We start from the raw sequence: 27529 nt of genomic DNA on the forward strand, positions 1-27529 counted from the left end.
TACATAAGTAAGCCATTGACTACAAAGGCACAAAAACCCTAACTAAAAATAACCAAGAAAAAAATTTGGGGGAGGTGGAGGGTGGGGAGGGAATGAACACACTCTGCCTCCTGAGCACTATTTTAGAAACTGGAAATAATTATTTAAATAATTATATATAAATAGATAAGTATATATATATAAATCTATAAAGATAAATATATTAAAAATTTAAATAACATTTAAAAGGCTACTCCATTACAATATGCCTGAAACATTTTTGAAGCTAATAAAATGGAAATGTAACCCAGAACATCTAACTTACAGCCCAAAGGAACCAAAGGCAGCGGATTTCAAGAGAAGGGACATTTTGCTTGGCTCTGGTCTCTGTCATCGGTGTGTCCACAAGCTCCTGACAGCATCCTCTCCCTCAAACGGTTAATGGAATCCCCAGCTCCCCTCCCTGTCCCCATATGCAGAAATTCCTACCCACCAAGCACTTCCATGGAGGAGTGAACCCAAAGATGGGAGGAAGCTAAGTGCTTTTAAAGGACTAAAGAATTTGGGGAGCAGTATCAGATTCCTTTAGGTTTTTGTCTGAGATTGACAAAATTATGACATGAACTAAACTGAACTTTCTCTGTTCATAAGCTTACCTGTCAAGGTAAGGTCTTTGCCTGCTTTGTGCCTATTTATATTCCCTCCTAATCTAAGGATTTAAAGAATGAGGAAAAGACAAATGCTCTCAATTTACATTCTTCCACTTAATGGTCATAAACAGACATGTAATACTAAAAAGGATAAGCATGTTAGTAAAATAAAGATGTACTTGTTTACTTGCAGGGTACTCTCAACACAATTTACAAACTCAATGTATCAGACATCTTTTTGGAGCAATAAATCAAAAATATTTAGTCTCCATTATGAGTTAGTTCTACTACCAATGATGATAATTCAACACTTAACACAGTTAAATAGTACTCTTAACATTCCTTAGACTTGAGTTAGTTTCCTGGTTATACTGGTAACCAATTTGTCAATACATGTTCAAAAGGAAAAGAACTTGGAATTGACTGGATGTCGAGTTAAGTGCTTTTTCATAGTTGAAAAGAGGGTGTGCTTTCAACAAAGAGGAGAGGAAGAAAGAGGCAGGAAGTGAAGCTTGCCCAACACCCTGCACTTTCTTTGGGGAGAAAGCCTAGTGAAAGAACTGCCGGTTTCACTCCTAAAGGCGGGTGGAGTGAGAAAAGGAGGAGCAGAAATGGGACTGAATGAGGCACTCAGCTCCGATCTTTACTTGGAAAGAATGAACAGTTATGTGGGAGGGGATGGTTCCAGGCTGACATCAGCGAGTTCCTGCCTGTGGCTGTTTCTTGCAGCTGGAAAAACCTGTTTGGACAGTCTTGGCCATGGTTATGTTACAAAACCCAATCATTCAAGAAACTGGTTCAAAGACAGAGGCAGTTTCCCACATATGTTCCCAAGAGGACACTGCTTGTTCTCCTACTCTTGAGTCCTGAACCTCTAAATCTGGCTGTGTTAAACAAGCAATGTCCCAGGAAGACCCAAGGCCCTGTTTTCCTGAGTCCTCTTATGTCCCTAGACTACTCCTTTCTACCAGCATCAGACCCAGCACACTCAGAGCAAGAGCAGACCACGAGTCCTTGCCCGGCCCTTAGGGGAAAAGATCAAGTCAGTAACTCACTTCTAGATTCTCTAAAGAGTTCCTGTGATTTTCTGATAAGCAAAGAAGTAGACATCCTATCAAGTAACTTAATCTATCACTGATGGATGCCAGTTCTAGCAGAGGCTGGGAGCAATTTTCACTGTGGGGCCTCAGCATGCACATACCCATCCACTATGCAGTTTCACTATTTGGGCACTACATAGAGGGTCCCACAAGTCTGACACAGGTCCCCACCCTAAGTGGAAATATATCTGCATTCTGGATTCTGGCAAGAAGAAATTTGGCTGGGATAATAGATAGATCCCATGTGGGTATGTCACTTGCCAAAAGCAGTGCCACTCCCCTCATTAATTCCAAAGAGGTGGTGTTTTGGCAGCTTGGGGTGTAGAAGAGACCGAAGCAACAACATCTGAGAATAAGGGAGATGGGTGAGGCACCCAGGAAAGATGGGAGAGTCATCACTTAAAGGAACAGCACACTGCTGGGGCAGGAACCAGGAAATATGGTCCCACCTGGACTCTGCAGCACAGCAGCTTCCAGGAACATCAGTAGTCTCTGCCTCCACGGAAGCAGGGACCCAGGCCACAGACTGGGCTTGGCCTGGTTAAAGGCTCAGGAGGTCTCCTGCCCCAGGCACCTGCTCAGCCAGAGCTACTGCTGCTCTTTCCCACCCCAGGGATTTATTACGGAAGCCCTTTAGAATGAAAAGGCCAACGGTGGACACTCAGGGCAGGCACAATGAGGAACCTCCCCCTTTTCCCACAAAAAAGTGGTTTTCAGTTGCCTCTTAAATTCAGGTGGCTTCCTTCTTGTCTGAAGCATCTGGAATCTAGGCTTATCCTCTCAAATCAGAGAACCACCAAGGAAAACTTGCCCTCATGGAATCAGAATTTTTTTTCCTTCTGTGTATGTAGCTCCCTGGCCGAAGAAAAAAGGCAAATATGCAGCATATGTGGCTTCCTTATTCTAACCCAGCGTTCTGGATACCTTCTGCAAGTTCTGAGAACTCAGCTAAATTGCTTGTGCATAAAGGTATTGTTTATAGACTCTTAAGGACTCTGATAACACCATACATGCTTTTGGTTGCATTAACACGAGTGAAAGGCCCTGAGGTACTGGGTTTGGGGCACCTGGGTAATGGCCATGTGCGGATGGAAACAGACAAGAAGATGGCACTTGGGCCTCCCGGCAAGGGGTACAGGCCCTTCCGGCAGCCACGGCTCTCATTCTGCCTTCTGTTTACACACTTCAGAGCCTGTATAGTCGCTGTGCTGATCCTCACCTTCTCCCTGCTGGGCCCTCTTAACGTTAGTTCCCACCATGCCATATTTGCCATTAAATGGGCTGTGGTGACAGAAAGGAAAATGAGGCCTCTATGCCAGCTGCTAGTAAGGCCATGTTGCAGTCGGAAAGCCACTAGAGATGCACACTTTGAACTAGTAAGTTGCTAAAAAAAAGATATCAGAAGTAACCCACATATGTGATGGGAGCACAATGTTGTATAGAAGAATATAGTTAAAAGGGAAACTTTAGGTCATATATGTTACCAGGGTAAAAATTTGAAGATAAAATATGCAACTGTATAACACAGTGAATCTTATTAGAGACGACAGACTGGGGTTAACAGTATAAGTATAAGAAAGTTCTTTCACGGATTGTAACAAATGTATAATACTAATACAAGGGGTTGATGTGGAAAAAATACACAGAATGTACACTATGGATGATAGCTAATAGCAGTATTTTAAGAATCTTTCACTCATTGTAACAAAGGTAACTAGTGTTAAAAGACAAACAGTACAATCACCATGGATGATTGTATGGTATGTGAATATATCTTAACAAAACAATTTAATTTTAAAAAAATAGTACAATTATAAAAAAGTGCTATCATCAATAGTAACAAATGTTCCACATCAATGCAAGGTGTTGGTGATGGGGTGGTATACGGAAATCCTGTATTTTATGTATGATTGTTCTGTAAACACACATCTATAAATAACCCACGTGTATATTTGCCAATTTTTCTACTCTTTCCCAAGCCCAAAAGCCCACTAAAGATAATTATAAAGTTTCAACTCACTTATCATCTTTCTCATAAATATTAAGCCCAAGAGCATCAACTCCAAGCCAAAGGTCTGTTCCTTTCTTATTTTTTATCTCAAAATAGTTGATTCCATACATTTCCAGGTCCTGTGCAATCTTCAGATACTCCAACATAGCATTATCTCTAATTGGGGAGAGTAAAACACACACAATCATTAGTAGTGCTCTGAATCAAAAACAGTAAAACCCCCAACAATATTTTAAATTTAAGGTGATGCATGTAGGACAGGCTGACAGGTGTGTGCTTGGAGACACTGTCCCTCCATGGACGTTCCCAGCTGAGTATCAAGGACCCAAGTGGCTATGAAGAGATGGCCGCAGCATGGCCTGAAAGCAAGGCCAAGGAGGGTTTCCACCCTGTCCTATAACACTGAAGCACTGATGTATTTCACACATCCTGAAAGGACCGAACTGACTCACACTAGTTTCTCTTCAGAAAATTTTCCTTTCACATTTTATTACGAGGCATGATCTTTTTCTCTTGACTACGAAGTACTTCAGGGATCCCACTGCCCTCCTTACTAGCAACATTGTTGTAGACTTTGTGCCACTTTCCCTTCCACAAAGGATTCTAGGGTCTGACAGGGCAGAGTGTTTTGAGGTCCAAACTGCAAGCCTGCCTCAGAGACTGCGACAATACAGACAACTGCTGCTAACAACTAAAAGAAGTTCTTGGGCCATAAAACCTAGAATCAAAGGAACTGGCCATTTCTTACACTTAACAGCCTCCAGGTCATATAATGTCCCTCCTTCATACCCTGGTTGTGCCTCTACAATATCAATTTTTCTAACTTGGGATCAATTTTTTTTCCATTTATATATACTTTCGATGTATAAACAATGAGCAAGCCAGCATCTTATTGGCAGAAGGGAAACATGATCGTTCGATTGTGAACAATGCTCCTTGACTAAAATGAAGAGTTTTAGACATAAGACTTTCTCCCTAAAACAAGGAATAAAGAAAGCTTTTAGGACCTGAAGGCTTAAATAAAATTGCTTCTTACCCCAAAGCAAGAGTACCTGGCTTTGTGTACAGGGAAAAAAAAAAATCACTTCCAGCTCACTTAATTTTTAATACTTCATTGGGCGACTATAACTCAGATCAGCAGGCTTCCAAGGCTAAATGTTCCAAAAGCCCTAACTGGAGTCCCATGGAAAAAAGAGCAGCTGGCAGGTCTGAAGGCGGCCAGACTCAGGCCACAGGCCACACTCACTTGAGCATCCCGCGGTGCTCAGCGTGCCACACCTGGATCCGGTCCTCCCACTGGTCTCTGGTGAGCTTGTGCTGGTCCATCACCCTGGAGAAGGAAAGGAAGGTGATACGGCACCATCATCCTAAAGGGTCAAGGAGCATGAGCCACAGGGCCCATCTTTCCGCCCTCATTCCAGATCTTTACTTTTCTTGCAAATAAAACCATCACAAAGAGCTTCCGTTTCTACTTCCCAAGGTGTGGCATTTCTATTTATGACTATCAACCTGAAAGGTTTAGAGTTTTCAACAAGACAAACCCCAGTCCTGCTTTAAAAAAGGTTTAAGTGGCCTCTTCTTCCAAAGAAGGTACTTTTATGTGACCATCACCATTAGTGAATAAAAAGATTCAATGGGCCAAATAATGATCCACCAGGAAGAGCCAGGCAGTCAGGCCATAAGCAGTCTGGCTAGGTTACAGCATCCCCCTAGGTTCCCCGAGGAACAGCAGCTCTTCCTCCCAGTTCTTTTTATCATGATAGCCTACTTCAGGTCACTCTTCATGGCTCAGGAAAACATTCTGCTGGGTCAGTATATACCAAAGTCCTGGGCCCTTGACTTTGAAAACGCACAGATCAGGAAGCAACTGGCAGCCTGAAGGAGCTTCACCTTGACAAGCACTCAGACTTCTACCTCTGCCTCTGCCTCTCAGACTCAGGCCTTCAAAGGCCCTCATGCCTGCTCTTAAATCAGACTGGGTCGCCTTCCACTCACCTTTGAGGAATCAAGCGCTCAGAGCTGAGGTACCCAGACTTGTGCATTTCTTTGTTATAGTCGCCAAACTTGGCCTGCACAGCATAGGACCCGAGGAGCACTGCAGTCTCAGGGGGACAGTAAATCTCATCACTGAGAATTCCTTCCTTCACTTGGAGGAAGAAAAGCTTCTGTGTGATGTCTTGGATGAGCTCCTCAGACACATCTTCAGGGTAGAACTTAGACCGGAACTTGAACTGAAGGGGGTTCTCCTTTCTGACCTCCTGGGCAGACACCTAGACCACAAAAGTCCAACTCCCATTACAAATTCCAAAGGCATATCCCTACCTTCTGCAGTAAAGGTCCTAACCCTGCTGACTCAAAACAGTTACTCAGGCCAGTTTTCAGAAGTTAATATGTATTCTGAAAGTAGCCTTTTTAGCAAGCAAGATTTAAAAAAGGCCTGTCAGATGGGATTGGGAAAGCCATAAGGACCACACTCCACTTTGTCTAGTTTATGGATGGATGAGTAGAAAAATAGGGGAAGGAAACAAACAGACAAAGGTACCCAGTGTTCTTTTTTACTTCAATTGCTCTTTTTCACTCTAATTATTATTCTTGTTATTTTTGTGTGTGTGCTAATGAAGGTGTCAGGGATTGATTTGGGTGATGAATGTACCACTATGTAATGGTACTGTAAACAATCGAAAGTACGATTTGTTTTGTATGACTGCGTGGTATGTGAATATATCTCAATAAAATGAAGTTTTTAAAAAAAAAAAAAAAAAAAAAAGGCCTGTCAGAAGACCTATTACACTGGCAACAGCCAGTGACTAACCCACCAGCCCCACTCACCCCAGCTCTCATTTTCCAGGGGTGATGCTATCAATTCCAGAAAGACTCAAATTTGGAAACCACCTCCTAATGAATTGAGAACCTGGCTCTGGATCATGGAACTTACCCGAAATAACTCCTCATTCTCCTCCAATTGCTCACATTTCCAACCATTCTCTTGGCTTGTTATAGTAACATGGAGGAAATTAGGGAGTTTGAAAAGCAGTATTTTTTCAAAGAGTTTAGAGAAAAGAAACTTTGAGCTTATTGCTTTTTGTTGTAATTGCTACATGAAGTCATCTAATCTTTAGAATTGGAAGATAATCTATCAGGCTCAAACAAAGCAATAACAGGTTCTTACAAAACAGTGGGTGATTCATGGTTTATAAAATTAACAATCTCACTGAAAAACAAAACAAAACAAAAAATACTAAGGTTAACCAAAAGCTAAGCAATTAACCATCATACTACTCCAGTGAGTGAGCAGTAAGGAGAAATACCAGGATCTAATTCCCAACCAACACCCCCATTTACTGGAAACCTGCAACCTTTTTTTCTAGTAAAATGTTTACACACAAAACAAAACAAAAGACAAAGTAAGGTATCTGAGTTTCAATATCAACTGAGCAGACCAATACCCAATTAACAGCCTGTAAACAGCTGACCCTGACTTACCTTTTTATCAAGTTTCAGCCAGGTAGGAAATCCTTTATTATCCACATACTGGAGTCCAAAGTACCACACTTCCCGAAGGCCAATGGTCTTAACCACCTGTGAGAGTCAGAGCAAGAGAGGGGCCAGCCATGAGAAGCCCTCTCCTGGGCACAGCTATTCGCACCATCTAGCACACGGCCTGGTGGCCACAGGGTTAGCTGGGTTTCCAAGAGAACAAGACACCTGACTGCTTAAACAAACATATGGGGCAGCACCCCCACCACGAACCCCCACACCCCATTTTCAAGTAACTTACTACTCACAGAGGCTCTTATGCCAAACCTGTCAACAATTTATTTGATATCCATTTGAGCAGATTCAACATCATTGCACCCCAACTCCGCTGTCCTCAGTTATGCTTTTCAGGAAGAGTTAGGGCTACAAAGAGATGCACACACCCACAGCACTGTCAGGGAACATGTGTGTCCCAAGTACGAATGCCACCTCACAGGTGTACCCCCAGGAAAATGGGGTTGAAAATTACCAACACAAAGCAAAAGAACATTCAGGAACCCTCTGGCTGCCCATCTCTGCTTTTCAGCCACTTGGCCCAGGAATCCGATGTTACCAGGAAGTGGGAAACAGTAGTCCGGGAAAGGCAGAAAATTGCTGGTGGCCAAACTTCCAGGGTGTGTGAGGGGGGTAACAGGAGGGGGGTGGGCTGGGAAGCCAGCTTACCTATGCCATGGGCTAACTAGCATTCTTTAGGCCTCCAGAAGATTGAATTCTGATACAGCCAAGGGTAGAATCTCAACTCTAGGTCACAAGCAAGAATTTCACATTTTCAAATTCTCCGTAACACTAGAAAGTTTCTTGTGGGCCATTAGGAAGAGAGCCCCAAGCCAGTTCTTCTTATGAATGTCTTAGAGACAGAAAACCAATGATCACAGAATTTACTGTGGAGACTTCTTGAACATACCAAAACTGTCCCATGATATACAATGTTAAACTTCTGAAATAAAGGTACCTTTCTTCAAATAAATGGTTTGTGCCCTATTTAAAGGGAAAGAGGACTGAATACACTAGAAATGACAAAGCAGGTATCTTGAGCACTTCCTTAAAATAAAACCTGAAATTCCAAATGGACTCCTGATCTGGGTCTGTTTCCTCATATGATGGGGACCACGTGCTCACTAAAGCTTTATGCGTCTCAGTTTCTTTGAAATGCTAAGAACTGATCACCCACCCTAACAAGAGGGGGAAAGAAAAAACAAACAAACCCTATAGCCAACATTCTTCATCATGGAACAACACGAAACAAAATCTGACTCTTTACACAGGGCTTTACTCCAAAGTCTTTTGTGATATTCTACACCTTTTCTTTTTATGGTACTATGTGTAGAGAAAATGGAACACAGCAAATCCTAAAAAGGGCTTCTATACCCAATCTTACTAAATTCTTATTCCCCCTAAACCTCCATCTATTTGAAAACAGGGAATGTAAAATCCGCCTTGCTTTCCTCGAAGTTGTACAAAAAAGCCCTACATACATAAGCAATTACTATCTCTCTAATCTAGTCTTTCCACTTTATCCATCTAATTACAGCCTCAGCCTGATTAACTAATTTGAAGTAATGTCCTATCCACTTGACTTCCCTCTTCTAACCCTGTCTGATTCTTGCTGATTATTTTCAGGCTGCACCTCAGATTATCTTCTTGATCTGCCATGACGAGGCCAACTCACTTCAATGAAGCTAATCAAAGGTTCTGTAACGGATCACAGATTCAATCTGAGATCCTCTCTCCTGGTTAAAACTGTACCTGGTTGCCCTGATCTTCCTTGCATCTTTATAGTAAGAATCGTCAATCTATTTCCCGTATAAATTTCCTTAGCATCTTTGTTTCAAAGCCCTACTTCCATTCCTAAGGCTTCTCCAAAACGACACATTAGAATTAAACAACTTTCCTTTCTACAGGCAGTTCTAAAAACCAACCTGTGAGTCCCACCCTAAAAGGACTAATCCAACATTCTGAGGAAAACTGCCGTCCCCTCACTACTCCCTTTAAGGCCCAATGATACACACCATGGAGCAGAATTGAGCAGGTGTAGTATCTATTCCCATTTTTACACTTGATGGGGTTCTAAAAGGCAAATTTTTGTAAAAGGAAAGGCAGTGGAGTTATCACCTTCTGTATATCTGTTGTATTTCACAATAAGGAAATAACCAAATTGTGAAACATTTAACAAAGAAACCACAATTCTCGAATTTGCTACTTGTCAAATTGTATTTGGAAAGTTATCACTGTTTCTATATATATGTTAAATTTTCACCAAAAAAGCATTAAAAAAGAAAGACAGAAAGGCAGTGATGTATCTACTAACTCAATTTCAAGCAGTGGCTGGAAAATACTTTTTGATGATGGAACACCAGCTACACAGACCACTCAGACACTCACTTCTTACCACCTCAGGAACTTCAGTGGTAAGAGCACCCCTGGATGCAGTCAGGAAACTGAGTTACCCACCCAGCTCTGCCCCTCACCTATGGAAACTGGCTGCAGCCATCCCTCCTGGAAAACCAGAGTGCTGGACATAGAATCTAGTCACTAGATCTTCTTGGACAAAGCAACAGCATTCCAGGTTCCACATTTGGCAGGGGGTGGGGAATGTGGGGGTGGGGGATGGGCAGTGGGGGTGAAGAGATTTTAAGTAAAGCTTGGAGTAAGGTATGGAACTGTTAGACTTAACTTACCCCAAAGCCTCCCTCAACCTATTCCATTCAAGGACCATTATTTGGTGATGGGGAAAGTCTGGCCCATGGCTGAGCTTCCTAGAGCACTCTGCCTAAGCACAGGGCACCGGGCATAGAGCAATGGAGAAAGAAAGTAGATCCCTGCACAGCCCAAAGACTCTGAAAGATGTTAAAGAGAAAACACTCTCAGCTTGTTTTATGGGGGAGGGTGCCTCTGGAGGCATGTAACAGGTGTAAAAGTATCTAAGAGCAATGGCCACTGCAGATATTTCAACCAGGTTAACAAGCTTAATGAATGGAGGACAAGGAGCAGAAAGCAGCTCCCCCCACCCCCCCAATACAAGAGCTTCTTATCCACTACGGGAGCTCAACCCATTCCTCTGTCCTGCTCACCTATGCCAGTGATGACATTAACTTTTCTGAGTGATATAGTTTCTTGGAAAAACAAATGCATCTCCAAACAGACAAATGTAATGAGGGTTAAAAGAAACAGTGGAGTCAATGCTGCCTGGGCAACTAACTCTCTCTCTAAGCCTCAATTTCCTCATTTGTAACACTGATTCCGCATTTGTAATCTGAGCAAGTAATTTCCAAGATCTGCTCCAATCTGAACATTTACAGATTACACGTTATTTTTCAAAAAGGATGGGAAAAATGGGAAAAAACTATATACTAAAACTATACACTATATACTAAAACTATATACTAATGATCCAGGTCCCATCATTGTAGGGAAGGGGAGAGGGGCAGGAAGATATGGTAAGGAGAAGGGCAGGGGGAGATCCAATTATTTGGTCCACCACTACTTCTATTTCTCTTAAATCTGATTGGTAGTAGAGTATACTTGTCTTGGTATTTGGTTGAGATTTAGATAAGAAAAATCTTGGGAATGGTGAGTAAATTGAAATTTGGCCATGCCTTTGCTTAGGCATAGTGATTCAAGGGAACTTTGTTTTCTGGGGTGGGGAAGAGTAAGATACTATTCTAATAGGGTGACTGATGGGAGGTTAATGATCTTTGGAGTAATTTGTGTTCAGAGCTTATCAAAATTTGACATGTTGAGTAGATTTACGTATTTAGCATTTTTTAAATAACCCACAATTGAATGAGTTCATGGTCCATTTTCTGTACACCTGTTAATCCACAGCACCATTCTACCACAGAGCAGATAATCTAAATATCAGAAGAATACCTGGCTGGAAACCAACACAAACACCAAACTAGATACAATTATTCAGCATTTAGGAACATGTGGAGTTCTCTCAATATGGTGCCCTTGAATCAAGAAACTGAGATTATCCTGTGGAAGTATACGGTTAAAAGCAGTTCATGGCGAAATGAAAGGAAATGAAATAAGCTTCAGTGGCAGAGAGATTCCAAAAGGAGCCGAGAGGTCACTCTGGTGGGCACTCTTATGCACACTTTAGACAACCCTTTTTAGGTTCTAAAGAATTGAGGTAGCTGGTGGTGGATACCTGAAACTATCAAACTACAACCCAGAACCCATGAATCTTGAAGACGACTGTATAAAAATGTAGCTTATAAGGGGTGACAATGGGATTGGGAAAGCCATAAGGACCACACTCCACTTTGTCTAGTTTATGGATGGATGAGTAGAAAAATAGGGGAAGGAAAAAAAACAGACAGACAAAGGCACCCAGTGTTCTTCTTTACTTTAATTGCTCTTTCACTTTAATTATTATTCTTGTTATTTTTGTGTGTGTGGTAATGAAGGTGTCAGGGATTGATTTTGGTGATGAACGTACAACTATGTAATGGTACTGTGAACAACTGAATGTGCGATTTGTTTTGTATGACTGTATGGTATGTGAATATATCTCAATAAAATGAATATTAAAAAAAAAAAAAAAAAAAGGCAGTTCATGGCACCTGAAACACATGAGTGCCTTAAGATACAAAGGCAAGCCTCTTCCTTTTTCCATCCTCTTCCCTCCACAAGGGCCCAATAAGTACCAGAGAAGAGGATCTGGTAAGAAACAAAAGAATGTATGGCTTTCAGCTTGAGTACTGCAAACTCTTTCACTAGCCTCTGCATAGAATCTCTGAAGAGCAATAGGTGAAAAGAATATGGAAAATGGGGACAAGGAAGGCTAAATGATGAATCCATCAAAAAAGTTCTCTGTAACTGTTATTTAGTTTTCCCACTTATCCTATTGCAGTGCTTCCATCCCTGCATTTTTTTTTTTTTTTAAAAAGTGCTTGAGTGACTCCAGGGAGCTGCAGAGAACCCACCACTCATTTATAGGTAAGAGCCCTGGCACACACGAGGGTGCTTGTAGGACATGCCAGCCAGAAGCACCAGGGTGCACTGGAACCCAGGCCTCCTGCTCTCACTACTGGGTCACACAGGACTCAGTTGGCTCCATTCAACTTACTTCAGGGTTCTCTTGCAGGGGAGCCCTTTTGATTTTTCCCTAAGTCCAACCCCACCCAAGGCAGGAAATACCTTTAGCCTCATTGGGTGAGGCTGACATGCCCCTTCGTCCACACCTACCAGCTGGAGGCCAGCACTGGGCACTCCCTGGCACCCCACACACTTCTTCCCAGTGCTAGCCAAGGCAGCTGCTGCAAAGAGCTGGCTAGACACTTGGGAGCAGTCCCCCATGAGGGGCTCACTTTCGGAGATGAGAGGGGGATAGGGCCAAGCTTGGGTGGAGTCTATAGTTTCTAAACTTGCTCACATTCTACCTCCCAGGTGTCCTAATTAAACCCATTCAAACTCCCAGGTTTGGTGCTAGAGCCTAGACCATCAATTATACTGGGGGACCGCTCAAGAAAGTAGACTATGCCTCCAGTGACTTGTCTGCTCACACCTGGTTCTGTCACCCTACTGGATCCTTGGCCTAGAGCAGAATCTGCTCAGAAAAGCACATGTTGCTTTTTCTAAAGCTTGCAACTGTTCCATGGAAAAGTCATCTCAACCTTCATGGTAGTTCACTGTTCTTATTCAGACACTACGCCATTCCCCTCCAGATTTTAAGACATATGCAGAAATGAAAGGGTGCCCTGTGTTGCCCACCCAAAGGAAAGTTCCTCTGATATCATATGACGGAGCCCGTGTGCTAGGGGGAGCAGGTGAGTACGGCAGTGGCTGGCTGGCCAGTGACCTTGAGCTATTGACTAAAAGCACAAATGGTCTCCCATCTCTTTGCTCTAAATTACCTCTCCTGCCCCAGTGAGCTCACAAATTATGCAGAAGAACAACAATAAGACAGAAACACTGCAAAAGTGTGTGTGCGCGGGCGTGGGGTGGAGGGGGGAGGCGCAGAGACTGCAGAACCTAATGACCTCTTGAAAAAGTACAAGGCTCCCAATGGCAGCCTCCTCGATGTCTGTTCCCACCGTGCCCACACCACCACTGCACAGGTCAGTAAATCTGGCTTTGCTTGAACTATGGATGAGGTTTTCACACAAGACAGGGAGCAAGCTATGGCCCCTGGGCCAAATCCAACCTGTTAACTGTTTTCACACCATCTGAGCTGAGAACAGGCTTTAAGTTTTAAGAGCTGGAAAAAGGAATCACATAAAAGTGCCAGTGTCCATAAACAAAGTTTCATTGGAACACACCCAAGCGGATTCACTCACGTATTATTTAGGGCTGTCACAAGGGCAGAGCTGAATGGTTGTGACAGAGACGTATGTATGGCCCACAAGCCCAAAATGTGTACTATCTGGTCCTTTATAGAAAAAGCTGCTGACCTATGACAAAGCATTAAAAACAAAGCCAAATAAATATGATGTTGGGCAATTTAAAAAAAAAAAAAAAAGCCAAATAAAAGCCAGTGCATGGTTTTCAGTCACTCTTTGGGAAAAAGATTTAGAAATTAAGCAAGTTTAAAAACAAATATTTAATAAACAAAAACCAAATATTTATATACAAGTATCTAACAAAATTGTGATAAAGAATAAAGTTATAAAATATGTAATTAAAATCTTCTGATTTAAAAAGTGGATCTTGAGTTAGCTAACCAGAGAGCAAGAAGGCAAGCAGCGCAACCACAGAGATCCCGGGGGGAGTGATGACAACAAAAACTCTTGGATACTGCACTATTTGGATACTGCACAGCTTCCCCTGAATTTCCTCCCTCAAGGCTAAAGAAGGGACTGCCACTGGAGAAGGTTTACGACAGTGTGATTTCCCCTGGTGGGTGGGGTGGGGGGAACTGGCCTGCTCTCAAAAGGGAGAGAGCAGACACACCCAGGTAACACAATTGCACACAAAATTATCTGGATGTTGCAAAACAAGTTCTCTTCTAAACGGTAATTTTCTCTCTCAAGTTCATGGATACCAACCTGATCAAAAAGCTGTTTTCCAGTAGTATTTGGCTGGATAGCAAACTCCAGCTCTGCATCCATGGTGGTAACGCGTACATTGATCTAGAAAACAGAACAAAACAAATCATACTTAACTGAGTGTTCTTTTCTCTGAATCACCTCCTGAGCCCTCCACATAAACTCAAAGCTACTTAGCAATAGCATGCTCCTCTTGGCCATCCGTTTTCATGAGAGTCACAACCCACACACATCCACATACATGCACGGTGACTGAAACAGCTGGTGAAAAGTCAGTGCACACACACTATTTGGATTCAAGTGTTTGGCCCCTTTGCTTTCATAAAGCACACTCACCTTCACTTTCAGGTCTAAGCTAGTTTTCCTACAAAAATCCTTTGGTAACTGTTAAGTGTTTTTTCATACGCCATTCTCATTGGATCCTCACAGCAGCCAGTGAGGCAGACAGCCCCTGAGGTTGCAAGGCAACACTGCAGCAAGAACACCAGGGCTGTTCACACCTAGCAGTATGGCTATTTTACTTATTGAAAATTCACACGAAACAAAGGCAGTGAGTAAAAAGAAAAGAGACAAGGATCTCTACACCAGAATGCTTATAGAAACATTAGAAACAATCTAAAGAAAAAAATGATTAAGTGACTAAAGATGCATCAAAGAAGATATAATACTATGTAGCAATAAAACGGTAATTTTAAAGAAACCAGAAACATGGAAAATTCCTTCTAAAATTAAAAATATAGCAAACAAAATAATACATACCCCATTCATACAAATTTATGTGCGATACAGACAAAAGATGAAAGTAAAATGCAAAAATGGAAATATCACCAGGATCGTAAGACCATGGGGAATGATATGGTGGTGATCAGAGGGCTTTACAAATGTTTCTAATGTAGCCATAGAGTTGTTTCAATATATATTTCAAGGTAGTTTTCAAATTTATCACTTGAGAAAATCCAGATTCACTAGCATAGGAAAACACTCAAATCTGGCTATTTTATATCATCATCCCACAGGGAAATACCATAGCTACATAACACAGTAGTGCTTAATGCTAAGAAATGCTTGTTTCTCATCATTTTTCAAGTGACATACATACAGACAGACACATAAACTGAATTATTCTTAACAGATTAACTATATTACTATTTAGCTGGCAGAGGGCATGGCACACATTAATCTGTGTCAGCAAATACTAGCTCCTACTTGAGGAATAAAACTGGTCTTCATCAAATATTTCCCCCTAACATTCAAGACCGAGACAACTGAGCTACTCTGATAAACATCCAGTATAAAGTTCTCTAATATCACTAGTATAAAGAACGGAGGCATAATTTTCCAAATTTCTGAAAAGTTTTTTTCCCAATCCCCAATCCATAATTTAAAGAACTTAAATTTACTGAGAAGCAAGATCAGAAATATTTTAAAGTCTTTAATCATATTAAAATATAATATATAAAACATATAAACAAAAAATTTCTTTCATTTCCTGCTGACAATGATTTAAAACACACACATAATTTATGAAGCATAAAACATACCAAGTATTTCTCTCAATTATGGTTCCAAGGGCACATATTAGAGATGGGAAAACCAGTCCCAAAGTCAATACTCCCAATAACAAACAAAGGCCCAAATTACATACTCATAAGCCAACAATGACATATCGCACCCATAACTGAAGTGGGGATGACAAATGCAGAGGGCTAGATATGCTAGATATGCCTTCTTCCTCCATTTTTAGCGATGCAGAAATGGAACCACCAAGTAATTGGGACTTAAGGCCACTGCCCTGGTTAAGACAAAAAAAAACACCAGGAGATTTAACTCTAGACCACTTCTAAATCTGAGGATAGTGAGAAAATGTCACCCCCTGAAATCAAAGCTAATAATTAACATCAAAAAATTAGTACTGACCATTTTGTAAACTGATTAACACAAGTTTAGAATAAACTACTTTGAGGCTCTGAATCACAGTTCATATATTTGATTCAAAGTTCACACAACTCTGAAAAAGCATATGACAAGTAAAATGAATACTTTGCTTAGTTTGGCTGTAACAACACAGTAGAAGGGAGAAAGTGAATTTCTTTAAAATTCAGTTTATTGAGCAGGTCTGGATAACCTCTATACACCTGTGGCTCTCATTGCAGGGATTTAAACTTAGCATCAGAAAATCCACTACGAACCATTCTGCCAAGTTTTAGTTGGTTTGGTCTTTCCACAAAATGCTTTACAAATGACCCAAAACCCATGGAAAATCATCTAGTACTGGCTATAAACCCGGACAAAGAGAGCAAGCCTATGGTATCAGGTAAAGAGTTTTAGACTCCAGCAGCAAATATAATTGGGGCTGGCTACAGGAAGCAAGATGGGTTTCCCTTCAGTGGCCCTGTCAAAAGGAATAATTCCCAGATTTGGGAACACCCCAAAATTGTTCTTAATTTAAGAAACTCCACCAAAATTATAAAGATCAAGTATTTTCATAATGTGTATATTTATATACAGGGACTGCTCCTCTTTAAATGGAGGTTATGATAGGTGACTTATGAAAGCTAACAACAACAATGAACACTGTTGCTGATCATGGCCACCCCCCCCCCCCGCATTAAGACATATGTATGTAACATGATTGGGCACTTCCCTACTAGTGTTTCTCTTGGAGGTGCTACTGGCATTCTTGGCTGCCCACGTATTCACTTGTAAGACCACCCCAAGCACCACAGAATGCTCAGCCTCCCTGAGCCCACCTGTTAACGGCAGATGCTCCTCCAGTAACTGTGACACCTACAACTACCGCTCCCTTCCCCCCCACATTCCAAATGCTCCCTGGGGGAAAGCAGAGGTTCCACCCCAGAGAAGGGCCACAGCATGGAACTGCCTTCATCTATAACATGCTAAATAGTTCCATCTTCAGAGAGACTCTTAAGATTATTTTCATTTTTATAGATGTTCAGTAATGTGCTGAAATATAGCAGAAACTTTTACCAAAGTTGAAGGACAAAAGATTTACTCAGGACCATTTGTATACATATTTTGGCCCACTCAGTCAGGGACTTAAAAGGAATTGGGTTTCAGCAATTAAGCAGACAGTTAAATGCCAATTTTCCTCTTCATTATCTTTGTGTTGGGTTTCCATGGCAAGCAACTGTGAACTCCATGTACTTGGATGCAAGCTGGGGCTTGTATTTGAAATGGTGCTAAAGAAATAAAGTGGATCAAATGGTTCTGATATACATGAGGTCGGTCCCACAAAAATATGGAGGTCCATGGGCTGAAATATGCACCGCAGAAGCTCAAACCAGGTGTGAAGGCTGGAGAAAGGAGTGCACGGTTTGAAAGGTTTTTTTGACTTCCTAATTTTCCATAGATCACACACTTTTATCAAAGGCAATATTCACTGAAGGTGGCAAAATTATGTAGTTGGGTGCGGTAGAGGTATGTATACATATATATAATCTGCATTTAGTCAGTTTCAACTTAGTAAAAAAAAAAAAACAGTGTTTGTGTCTTAGGTTTGTCAAAATACTAAAATCTTTTTAACATTTTGCTTTGTTGGAAGGAGGGAGAGGATGGTGATTAAAGTTCAATTTTGCTAATGCACTCCCTCCCCATACACAGATACATACATACACACACACACATACACACAGAACCACATTGTTAACAGTGTAGATGGTAAGTCAGGTCTCCCTTCCAAACGCTACTCCATTTGAAGCTCAGAAACAAGTTGTATTTACAGTTCTAAAATATTAAAACATTTTAAGGAACCCAACATAATCATACACTACTATTTATAATGAAAACTAAATAAATTTAGATATGGGAATTAAACAGAGCTCTTCAGATTAAAAACAATGGAGTCTTTCTACAGCTATATACTGTCAGAATTTTAGAATAAGACGGCTTTTCTTGGACACAAGTTGTGCATATTTGGAATGGAAGATGCATGAACTTCTCAAGGAGAGTGAGGTTCTAATGAATATATGTGTATTTTCCACACTGATAATACCTAGCAGAAAAATTTCTCTACCTTTTGCCCTAGAGTTGTATTTCTATAAGAGAGGTGAATCGGTTATCAGAATATTAGTATAAGATACTGATCTGTGGTTTTTAAGAGACAAATGCCTGAAAACAAAAATAGGAATAAACTTAATTAAAAAAAAAAAGGAACTAATAAAACTGGCCAGTGAAACATTTTAAATTTAAGCAGAATTCTGTACATTTTCTTTCATGGACAATGCTCAAGTTTCATAAGTATTTGTACCAGGCCACTTTATAATTCATATATGATTAATATCAGGACTTAATACCTACATTGATCTTTGCTTTAGTTAATGAAGTAAATGGATAATTAATTGTAATACTGTCTCTATTCTTCATTTGCTATACTTCTAGAAGCTAAAGAATCTCTTAAAAATTCCACTTGTTCTTATTATGGGCTTAGCTTAGTTCAATCCTACTATACACTACTCAATCCAACTATATACTACTATCACTATTACACTGATGAACCATAATATTTATTTTATATTGTCATGGCCACTGACTTCAGTCCACCCAGCTAACTGACCCCTTAGATGCCTTTGGGATTCATTTAACCTACCAAGACCAATCAAGCAAGTGCACAGGGCACCATGGGAGGCACTGTGGAGACAGCAATTAGACCGCCCCTGTGATCACACCTTGAGCAGTCATCTTACACTACAGTGGTAGAGGAGTCCACAGATATGACTGACCATTGGAATCACCAGGGAAGCTTTTCAAAAAACCCAAGTTTCTCTCTACATATTTTTTAAGCCACCCAAGTGATTTTGAAGGTGGGTCATATTTGGGGATCACTGGAATAGTGGGAGGAGCATGGGGGCCAGGGGACCTGGATTGGAGAACTGTCTCTGTAATCTACTGTGGACCTTAAGCAAATGGCTTCTGTCCGCTGGGCCTTACTCATTCCATCTGCAAAGAGGGCTTGGATTAGATGGACTAAGGTCCCTTCATGCTCTGAAATGCCAGACAGTCTAAAAAGCTGTTAACACAAGGCATGCTCCTGGAGACCTAGGGGGAACACAGACGAGATGGGGCTCTTCCTTAGGTGACTACATGAGGGAGGAAGGCGGTGAGGAAGAAACACGGGCTGACCACTATGAGGAAAATAACCAACTAGAATACTCTTAGAGCTGTTCAGCAGACTGTTTGCATGGACAAGAGAGAAGCTCACTTGTTTTCAAAGTCCTAGGGGAGAGAACATAGCTCTCTAGACTGACAGCAATAGACATCTCTTTTACAAATAAGAGAACATGAAAGGTTTTGCCGCTCCCCCTTTTTTTAAATAAACTCAGTAACAATTCACCCTATTCAGACAAAATTTGCTCTCCAAATAAACTAAAGACCCCTTGACCCACTCACTCTAGCAACTGAATAATGGCTGTAGAGACAGCAGGTGACAGCAGGTGACAGGCAGGAACCATGCCCAAAGTAGCCGCGCTCCCATCCTGCCCTCCCTTCATGGGTCCACAACCTGGGGGAAGCCACTTCACTCCATGTTATTTGTACAATAAAATGACTAGAAGAGATTTTATCTGAAATTCTAATTCTAAAATTCTAAGTAACAAACAGTATCCAGAGTGCCCTCTGACACCATCCCGATTCTGGAAGGTTATCTTACCTTCATAGGAGAGGGAAAAAAGGAGATAGGGGGAGGGGTCAGGTCATGTTAGTCTGGGAATGGTTAAATTAGGGTTCTCTCTCTCCTTCACTGAAAGGCTTTTTTGTGTCTGCGGTGTTTGTGCAATGGTGAAATCCCAGGAGGGCACTGCAGACCGCAGGTCTCCCAGATTGCTCTGCCCACAGCTTCTTCCATGGAGCATTCCCAAGGACCAGTATTCTTCAGAACACACTTTGGAAAAGGTGACTTCTGAGTCTTTCCAGATTAACAAAATCTTTGCATTCAAAAAACTTTTTTTTTTCTTTTTTTTTAAATCTCCTGCAGATGCTGAATTTATCAGTATAATAGGGGACACCTTTTCCTTCCCAAGTTATGTAAGTGCATTCTGGGGCATTAGCTATAATTTTATCAAAATGGTAAAACGGCTTTTTAACAGTCTGAGAGATGTAAAAAAGATTTTGAGTTAGACAACGAAATAATTGTATTTTACTTAAATCCATGTACTACTGCTGAATTTTCGGCTATGTCAAAAATTCAGCTCTTTCCTTCATTTTGGTAAATAAATCGAGCTATGCAATTTTTCCTTTGGGAAGTGTCCATTTCCTTTTAACACTTTAAACTTGGTTTAAGATTACCTCCCCAGTCACAGACACTTTTTACAGAATAATTTCAAACTTAGTACTAATTGTCCAAGAGAGGAGGGAAAAGTCCAAGATCAATCAATTCCTCCACAAATGTCACAGGCAAGAAACTGTTCTAAGTTTTCTTGGACAAAACAACCAGAATTAGTGGTCAGAAAGCTCTGAAAGAGAATTGCAGGGGTGGGGGTGAGGGTTGAAAGACAACTGCAGTGGTTTTCTCTCAGGAAAAGCATTTAGAATAGAAATGTTACCATTTGAATTTCAGGCAGTGGATTCAGTGATAACAGATTAATTCCTATATTATCACAACTGTGTTTACTCTAAAGTCAGTTGTTGTAGAATATACAACCACCAAGATTACATGACCTTTCATAATCTTTTAAAATGTCACCACTGTTTTTCAACATTCCAGCCCACTTCCAAAGGTGCCACTTAAGCAACTTTTAACAGATATCAAATACATGGATACAATCTTTCAAATACTTAGAAATACTCTGATAGGAAACAGACAGAGTGAACTTTCTCCCACAGATGGGGGAGGAAAAGGAGGGGAATATGACAAGGAAAAACTCTCACAATTTATAAGTGAATTTAAAAAAAGCTTTCAAAGGATGCTATTTTGGTTCACTTGAGTAGTTACAGATACAATAGATAATTTTGATTTTGATGTGTCATTATTTATTAATAACTTTTGAGATAATTTACATACCATGAAATTCACCTGTTTAAAGTATACAATTGAGTGGTTTTTAGTATGTTCATAGAGTTTTGCAACCAACACCACTAATTTTAGAATATTTTCACAACCCAAAAAGAAACCCTGTACACATCAGCAGTTAGTCCCCATTCTTCCTTTCCCTTTAACCCCAGACAACCACTAATCTGCCTTTCTGTCTCTATGGCTTTGCCTATTTTGGACATTTCATGTAAATGGAATCATATAATATGTGGTCTTTTGTAACTGGCTTCTTTCACTTAGCCTAATGTTTTCAAGATTCATCCACACTGTAGCATGTATCAGTACTTCATTTCTTTTTATTGCCAAATAATATTCCATTGTATGGAACACATGTTTGTCCACACATCAGTGGATGGACATTTGGGCTGAGCATCACATTGTCCCCTCGCTCTGTGTTGCTACAGCGTTTGTAATGTCATTCAAAACTAAACCTATTTAGGGTCAACTGGATATTCAAATTGATAAGGATAAAGATGAAAGAACGAAGTTGATTAAAAAAAAACCAAAATTCAATTTGAAGTCAACTATTTTTGTTTAGGCTCTAAACTAAAATATTCTATGTTCTCAGGAAAAAGGTACCAGATGCCAAACAAACTGATCTGAACAGAGAAAACACCCTGAAGCATAATGTTCTTCCTGCCCAATCTGAATCCCACACTCACATGCTTACTCTTCTCTCCTGAAGCGCTGAGTAATTTCACCATCATGAATTCTAAGGAAATTGCAATCAGAGTGCTGTCCAGTCAGAGCAGAATTGAGAACCCAGTTCTCAATTCAGAGTTCTTTCTACTGTGTCATGTCACTTCCCTAGATCTTAGGCAGAGACTTTGTCTTCCACCCCATACTTAATTCCAGTGATGCCAAGCATGACACAATCAGCACTCAATCTAGTTATTTAAAAACTTTAACCAAACATTACCTTTATATTTCAGACTTTCTTGGATTAAGATACCACCACCACCACCACCACCACCCCCAAGCCCTATTTGCTATGTACAAAGAAATACTGCAATACCAGAAATATCTTACGAAGTCTTGGTGTCAGAGTCAGAAGCCTGACCACCCCCCAAAGCATTAAGTTAAGAAATGTGCCAGTGAACATGCAACACAATCACCTGGAGAGCTTCTTAGAAGTTTCTTGGGCCCCAGACCGAAGATCCCTAATTCAGTAGCTTGGTATGGGGCCCTGAAATTCACATTTTGAACCAGCTCACAGGTGATGCCCATGTTGCTGGTCCAAGGACCACACTTTGAGAACCATTACTCGCAGGGAACTAGGCGATCACCCTGAAGTACAAAAAGCAACAATTCCTTTTGGCAAGATTAAAGTATTTAGTGTTACTATTTATAATCCATAATATGAAATGAAAATATCTTTACCAAATTTCCATTCCCTAGTACAAGAGCAGAATAACAGAGATATTTCCTTAATGAAACTCTACACCACAAAAGATGGATCCATATTTTAGTCCTCTCTCTGGATCTTGAACTCCTTATCTTTGAGAAAGATAAAAATTACTGCTTCTATGAACAATACTCCAACTCAATAAATCGTAATATCATTAGTAGTGTGATGAGTGGACATGAACACGTGGCGGTCATTTTTCACAAATGCTGGCTAACAACCAACCAACCTTGGTAAAACCTTACCATTAATTTAGGCAGACACAGGAATTCAGCCCAGGAATACCCTAAAGGCAAGCGGATCCTTTTTGTTTCACAACAATGGCTAATATTTAAAAGACAGCTTTGTTTCTATTTTATAAAATGAATGTCTGCCTTACATAAATGTTCAAAGCTGCTCTCGGTAACAACTGTATCATATAAACAACAGAATTATATAAAAGCAGTTGCAAGTTAAAACCCTGTGAAAACCCTGTGGATTGCACTCCCTTTATCCAGTGTATGGATGGATGAGTAGAAAAATGGGGCAAAACCTAAACGAAAAATAAGGTGGGATGGGGGAGTGATTTGGGTGTTCTTTTTTATTTTTATTTTTTATTCTTATTCTGTTTCTTTCTGGTGTAAGGAAAATGTTCAAAAATAGATTGCGGTGATGAATGCACAGCTATATGATGGTACAGTGAACAGTTGATTGTACACCATGGATTGTATGGTATGTGGATATACCTCAGTAAAACTGAATTAAAAAAAAAAAAAACTCAACTGCCACATCTTCCACTATTACTGTTTCCATACGCATACGGTTAGAAGTGTCCAACTTTTATTCAAGAAAGATAGTACAGAAACTACCCTGCTGCTCATCACTCTTTTTAAGGTGGAAATAAAAAACATGCTGCTAAGAGAGGGTACTTATTAAAAGAGAAAAACAGTATGCAATAAGAAAGACAAGTAAAATAGAAATGTAGTCCTCAAAACACAATTTTTCATCAAATAAAGTCCACGTATATTTGTTACAGAATAAAAGGATAACACCCTCAAGTCTGTTCCTGGCAAAGGCATCATCACCAAGTATCACTGAGTGGGAGAGCAGTGATTCCTCTCTAAAGCACTATGACCCATGGCGGTAGCCACATGTCACAATATGTCCAAGGGAAGGTTGGGCTGAAAGTTAGAAATGCCACAAATACACATCTGAGAACTAGTTCTGAACATCAGACTTCTTGAGGTCTTACTGACCTTTAGAGAAGGTGGGGAGAACAGTATAAAGACATCTTAGAAATAAAATAAACCTATGGCAGATCTGCAAACCAGTGGATGAAGATTTATAATATTGCTATTCCTTTCTGTCACACTCCCTGTATCTTATGTTTGATTAAAACCCAATCATCGTGGATGACTGTAATGTATGTGAATATATCTCAACAAAACTATATTTTAAAAAAAACACACACACACAGAGCAATATTTACAGGTTTATATGCTCTTTCAGAACCTTCCATAAAGAGGTGGAGTCTACTTCCCCAGCCTTGAACTTGGATGAGACTTAATGACTACTTTGCCCTCCCCACCAGAAAAAAATGTGGCAAAATGATGCTCTCTGATTTCTGAGGTTCAGTTATAATATGCCACATGGGTCCCCGCTAGCTTTCTCTCTCTTTTGGAATGTTTGCTCTTGGAACTTGGACATCATGCTTTGAGGAAGCCCACACTAATCTAGGTGGAGAAACCACATAGACAGGTTCATGTGGATAGAAACTGAGGCCCCCCAGCCAATAGCCACCATCTGCCTGACATGTAAGCAAATAGGCCCTCTGATGATTCCATTCCTCAGCTTGAATTTTTCAGCTGAGACCTGAGACATCATGGAACAGAGATAAGTGGTCCCTGCTTTGCCTAACAAGTGATTGTTTTATGCCATTAATTTATTATGCAGCTGTAGTAACTGGAAACCCAAGATTTAGAAGCTTGGTGGAAGATAAGGAACCCATGAAGACTAAAAACAAATAGCAAGTTAAGTAAAAACAGAATCAAGAGAGTAGAGTATTTGAAGGAGAGAATGTGTCAAATACTGCTGAGATGTCAAGTAAGATATGGAGAAAAAAATGAATACTGGATTTGACAATATGTAAATCATCACTGATTGGGTGCCAAGATGATTCAATAGGGAAAGAACAGTCCATTCAACAAATGATGCTAGGACAATTGGATATCTTTATGCACAAGTTGGATCCCTTCTTTATACTGTACACAAAAATTAACTCAAAACAGATCAAAGCCCTAAATGCAGGAGATAAAACTATAAAATTCTTAGAAGAAAACATGTTAGTAAAGCTTCATGACCCTAGATTAGGCAATGGTTTCTTAGAAATGACACTAAAAGCAGAAGCAACAAAAGAAAAAAATAGATAAATTTGACATCAAAATTAAAAACTTTTGTGCTGCAAATAATACTATCAAGAAAGTGCAAAGACAACCCAGAGAATGGGAGAAATTATTTGTAAATCACATCTGATAAGGGACTGGTATCTGGAATATATAAACAACTCTTGCAACTCAGTTTAAAAAAAAAGCTAACCTAATTTAAAAATGGACAAAGTGTTAGACATTTCTCCAAAGATATACAAATGGCCAAGAAGCACATGAAAGATCTCAACATCATTAGTCATTAGGGAAATGCAAATTAAAACACCATGATGAGATACCATTTCATATCCACTGGAATGGCTATAATAAAAAGATAATAACAAGGGTTGGCAAGGATGTGGAGAAATTGGAACCCTCATATACTGCTGGTGGGAATATAAAATGGTACAGCTGTTTGGCAGTTCCCCAAAATGTGAAACATAAAGTTATCATATGGCCCAGCAGTTCCACTCCTAGGTACATATCCAAGAGAAATGAAAACATACCTACACACAAAAATTGTATATGAATGGTCATAGCAGCATCATTCTTAATAGCCATAAAATAGAACAAACCCAAATGTTTATCAACTGATGAATGGATAAATGAAATGCAGTATATTCAGTCATTAAAAAAGAATGTTTCCATGCATGCTACAATATGGATGAACCTTGAAAACATTATGCTAAGTGAAAGAACACATATTGTATGATACCATTTATATGAAAAGCCCAGAAAACGTAAATCTATAGAAACAGAAAGTAGATTAGTGTAGTCTAGGGCTGGCGTTAGTGGGAAAGGGTGGTGACTGCTAACGGTTAAAAGGTGGTATAAAATTGGGTGATAAAAATGTTCTAAAGAAGTGGTGATGGCTGAGTAACTGAATATACTAAAATCATTGAATCGTACACTTGAAGTGGGTGACTCTTCTGAGTTGTGAATTACATCTCAACAAAGATTAAAAAAAAAAAAAACCCAATCATCACTTTACATTGCCTTCTCTTTAAAGGTTAAAAAAAGAAAGAGTAAAGGTGAAAAGTTTCTGCTTTGTTAGGTTTAGGAAAGTTTTCAGATACTAAAGACTTAATAGTAATAAAAATGGTCAGGCAATTCAATAAAATTTCAGTGCATCAGCAGACCAACAAAGACAGATGGGTAGGATAGATGCAAGGCTCACATTCTGATAAGCCAGTTTTTATATAATTATACAACACCCAGGACATATACAAGTCTTTTATTGCCAAATAACAGGAATAATAAAATCATCAAATGTTAGATCTGACCGAGTCTACTCCTCACAACATCTGATAGCTGCTCTATAGCAGTCCTTATTTACAATTTGGAAATTTGAGTATAAATTTTAACTTGAAAATACACACCTTGAGTGCAGTCACTGATTCAAATTTTAACTGCCAGTAACTTCAAAGTGAGTTCAAAGTGCTAGCCCACAGTTTTCAGTTATTCCTACAACTTTCCTAGGACTGGTGGATGGGCAAATCATGCTAATTCTGGGACTAGGACGCCTTCAAAGTCACCAACAAGCGGTTGGCTGGTGTAAGGTGCTCAGATCTCCCAGTGCCCATCATGGAGCACCAGATACTCAATCCCTTGTGTCAGTGGTCGTTTCCTCAGCAGAAAGTTAAACCATGTAGGAAAATTCAAGCTAGGCTAAGTAGGGAGTAATGCTGACTAACTGTTAATGAGATAACTAAACTGTCTGTAAGTTGGAACTATCAAGTAAGTAAATTTGCCCCAGTGTGTAAGGGTCTACCTCGGATGTTTTGTTCTCTTCTGTTCCACTGATGTATATATCTATCTCTGACAATACTACACTGTCTTACTTAACCTACCTCTACTGTAAGGCTTAAAATTGAGTAGCGTGCAATACCAGCAGTCATTTAGAGGGAGAGTAAGTAGTAAGAAGGATGTTTGGGGTCTTTTTCTTTTCATTTCTTTTTCTGGAGTAATGCAAACGTTCTAAAAATGATCATGGTGAAGAATACACAAATATGTGACGATACTGTGAACTTTGTATACTTTGGATGGGTTGTATGGTATGTGACTATATCAATAAAATTACATTTTAAAAAAAGAAACTAAATTAACCTACCACAGTCTAATGCCTCAGGCTAAATCATGATCTTTCCAGACTAAAACAACCCTGCTCTCCCCATCGCCCATTCCTTCTGGTCCTGGGCAAAGTTGTACACAAATTCATTGGTTCACATTTGCCCAGATGCTAATTACTAATAAAAAAAACTACAGAGGTCGAGGTCAAGGTCAAATGAGTTGACTTTATTACAGAGCAAATAGCGGTAACCAAAGCCCTCAGTTCAGTTTTAGCACAGTCCTTATTTACAATTTGGAAATTTGAGTATAAATTTTAACTTGAAAATACAGACCTTGAG

At 40.1% G+C, this 27529-nt stretch overlaps 1 protein-coding gene across 2 annotated transcripts in view; it reads right to left on the reverse strand.

The window, feature by feature from the left end:
- EZR (ezrin) overlaps window positions 1–27529 on the reverse strand; it is a 55118-nt gene that overhangs the window by 15632 nt on the left and 11957 nt on the right. Inside the window, exons 3-7 of one of the 2 annotated variants that reach the window (XM_037820684.1) lie at window positions 14270–14353; window positions 7224–7319; window positions 5736–6010; window positions 4987–5070; window positions 3750–3896 (exon numbers count right to left, since the gene is read on the reverse strand). In XM_037820684.1, the coding sequence (XP_037676612.1) occupies window positions 3750–3896; window positions 4987–5070; window positions 5736–6010; window positions 7224–7319; window positions 14270–14353 (686 nt within the window). Of the gene's footprint in view, window positions 1–3749; window positions 3897–4986; window positions 5071–5735; window positions 6011–7223; window positions 7320–14269; window positions 14354–27529 lie in introns of those variants that run through there. The other variant, XM_037820693.1, reaches the window with a different exon arrangement.

The sequence above is a fragment of the Choloepus didactylus genome, chromosome 2 (genome assembly GCF_015220235.1).
Source record: "Choloepus didactylus isolate mChoDid1 chromosome 2, mChoDid1.pri, whole genome shotgun sequence".
In the NCBI taxonomy this organism is placed as follows: domain Eukaryota; kingdom Metazoa; phylum Chordata; class Mammalia; order Pilosa; family Megalonychidae; genus Choloepus; species Choloepus didactylus.